General features: G+C 44.3%; 2 protein-coding genes across 2 annotated transcripts; both read right to left on the minus strand.

The window, feature by feature from the left end:
* Nucleotides 1-311: 311 nt before the first annotated feature.
* On the minus strand, nucleotides 312-1,328 carry TEOVI_000540600 (uncharacterized protein; the record flags this gene model as incomplete). Its single annotated transcript, XM_067220507.1, has 1 exon — nucleotides 312-1,328. The coding sequence occupies one exon, from the start codon at nucleotides 1,326-1,328 to the stop codon at nucleotides 312-314; it is 1,017 nt and encodes a 338-aa protein (XP_067076608.1).
* Nucleotides 1,329-2,311: 983 nt separating this feature from the next.
* TEOVI_000540700 (uncharacterized protein) lies at nucleotides 2,312-2,749 on the minus strand (the record flags this gene model as incomplete). The annotated part of the gene is made up of 1 exon (XM_067220508.1): nucleotides 2,312-2,749. The coding sequence occupies one exon, from the start codon at nucleotides 2,747-2,749 to the stop codon at nucleotides 2,312-2,314; it is 438 nt and encodes a 145-aa protein (XP_067076609.1).
* Between the last annotated feature and the right edge of the window lie 100 nt (nucleotides 2,750-2,849).

A 2,849-nucleotide genomic window follows, 5' to 3' on the forward strand; every position in this document is an offset into this window, starting at 1 on the left:
CAACAACAGGATAAAAACATGACACAAAACATACCAACGCGGTAAAGGAATCGCTTGCATGTGCATGTGCGAATGTAAATGCGTATATTTCTAACAAGGAGGTTAAAAAGAAGGTTATAGGTAAAGTGAACATATCCCCCTCTCCCGGTTTCCTTTTGCCTTGCCCGCGTTTGCATTCGTACGGTACACACATATGAATGCACACTTTCAGCGCTTCCCTCATCCTCCTTTTTATTTTTCTTCATTTCCCTCTCACCTACACGCGCACACATGCGCCTCCTTTGGCTTCATTCAGTTAAAACAAGATGAATTTAACGGGTATTATTTCCTCTGTTGGGTCGGTTGCCCTGAATACCACCTCCGTGATGCGGACGCTCCCTACTCTCAGGGTTGTTGTTACGCTCAATATCATTTAGGACACGACGGAGAACAAACATTTGGTATTTTATCGCTAACGCATCCGTATAGCTCTCCGTAATGAAATCACCGCGTTCACCTTGCTTTCCCTTTTCTTCCAAAATGCGCTTGTAGCTTTCAACAATAGCTGCAGAATCAAGGTTGCCCTCCTTATTGTTATTTCCTCCTGCCAATGCGGACTCGGCATTTGAGATATCCTGCATCATTCCATTCTGAACTCTCATGAGTGCCTCCTCCACGGGGCGGTCCCCGTCTCGCCTGTTATTATCCCTTTTATTGTTGCCACTGTTACCCTCCAATTCCATCATTTCAGCTCCACGTGCAACCAAATCGAGACTTGTGATGCGGCTCGTCGCGTGGGGAGTTCCACCACCATAAAGAGCTTTGGATGCTATCTCTGCAAGTAGCACATTCATTGACGGAGACTCCGCTGCAATGGTAACGTTAAGTTTCTGCGCCTTACGTTCGCACACATGCACCTCCTCTTGAATAGAGTTATTGGTAATATACGCTTCCCACTTCAGAGTCATGTCGCCATCGCAGGGCATACGAGCAAGAAGCATGAGGGCCTGACTTTTTAATCCACCACGGGCGAATATAACGCCTGGGGCTTCACACCAACGCTTAAACACGGCCTCACCACCAGGTTCTGGGGCACCTGCCACATACCAACCAATAACTGCTACACCCGAATTGTAATGTTTCTTCACATCAACGCGCGCTTTAAATTCATCAAGGCACCATTGAGGGAATTTGTCACCCTCGAACTCATGAGTGCATGGAATGTAATCCGTTACTGTGATCTGGCCATCACTGTAACTTCCAAAGAGGTAACCGGCGGAATTTCGCATCCGCTTCGCGTGCGCCACTATGCCTGAAGCCACAAACGGGGGAACCACAAGACCTTCCATTTTTTGTTATTCTTATTTTGGTGGTCTGTTATGTGTTAATTCCGTTGATCTCCTGAACTGTCTCTCTCTCTCTCCTTCTAGTGGAGTGTGTTCGCCCCTTACTTTCCCCTCTTTTTCACTCCTTTTAACTATTATTTCACCCTCAATCAAGGTATTAAACTTATTTGCTTCTGATTATTAGTATTATTATCAACTTGTTCCCTCCTTCCTCTGCCTTTCCCCCTCTTTCCGTCCTTACCACGTTAGTTCTTACTCGAAATAATTCTTAAGCAAGGCGTTACCGTCACAGTGAAGGGGGCGCCAAAGAGATGAAAGGAAAGAAGTTGTGATGTTTAGTAATGATAGCAGTAATAATATAACAGCAAAATATAAAAGAACAAGGGGGAAAATGAGCAGGAACAATGTTGCAGAGAAAAAAATAATAAAAGATGTAAAACACAGCCCCGCACGTGCATTCCAAACTGTATGCATAATAAAACGCAAACATCACACACCCACGCCATTGTGGCAACTCGCCTTTACAGATGATGACAGGTCCGGGGTGGGGAAGGACAAATGAACAGCACCCGTTAATTTCCGCAGGCGAGCCGTCACACCGTTCCTTCCTTTTATTTTTCTTAGCTTAGTAAGAAAAGGAAGCCGAAATGATCAACTCATCAATTTTTGTTTGCTCTCCACTATTTGAAATGGGGTGGGGCGGGGAAACGACACCGTGATACAAACAATAAACCCCACAGGCCTCTTCCGCTTCATTTCATCTTTTAACAAAATAACCAACAACAACAACGACATAAACATAAACAAGCACATGCAGAGAAGGAGAAGGGTTAACAATAGTAATAATAATAATAATTTTTTTTTCTTCCAAAAAGCTTCAGTAGCACTGATCACCAAACTGCCTAATCTTCCCTCCATATGCTTTCCTTTCCTTTCCATATCATATCATATCATATCATATCATCACACGCTACGTCTCCTACTACTCAATGATGTGCCTGTGCTCCACCCGCCTTGCGATAAAAATCCTTCCCGGGCAGCGTGTCACCCGGTGGTTGCAAATACGTATCTTTTGGACCATATGCGGAGTAAAGTTTCTCTATATCCGTGAAGCAACGCACACGTAATTGATCCTTTGCAGAAAGTTTACGCACATCCTCCAACGTACCACCCCATCGCATAATCATTGCCTTTTCCACATGATCTCTATCCAACGTATGATCGTTATGCCAGCGGTGGTAAAAATAAATGAAGGGAATCATGACGGCGTAAAGGCGGTACTCACCGGGAAGTGCCCAATTTAATGTACCATTCCATGCGCGTTGGAAATAATATTCGCCAAGTGCGCGGAACCGCATGACAGGGCCATGAAGGAATTCCTTAGACACAAGCCTACTGCTGCGGTATGTAGAAAAAAGTACCATTGTTACTTTTCTTTCTGTTGTTTTTGTTGATGTTGTTGTTTGGTGTTGTTTCGTGTCACAACCTGCAGCCCTTCACTCGATAACAGTAAAAAAAAAAAAA

The sequence above is a fragment of the Trypanosoma equiperdum genome (assembly GCF_001457755.1).
Source record: "Trypanosoma equiperdum strain OVI genome assembly, contig: ctg_1174, whole genome shotgun sequence".
Lineage (NCBI taxonomy): Eukaryota > Euglenozoa > Kinetoplastea > Trypanosomatida > Trypanosomatidae > Trypanosoma > Trypanosoma equiperdum.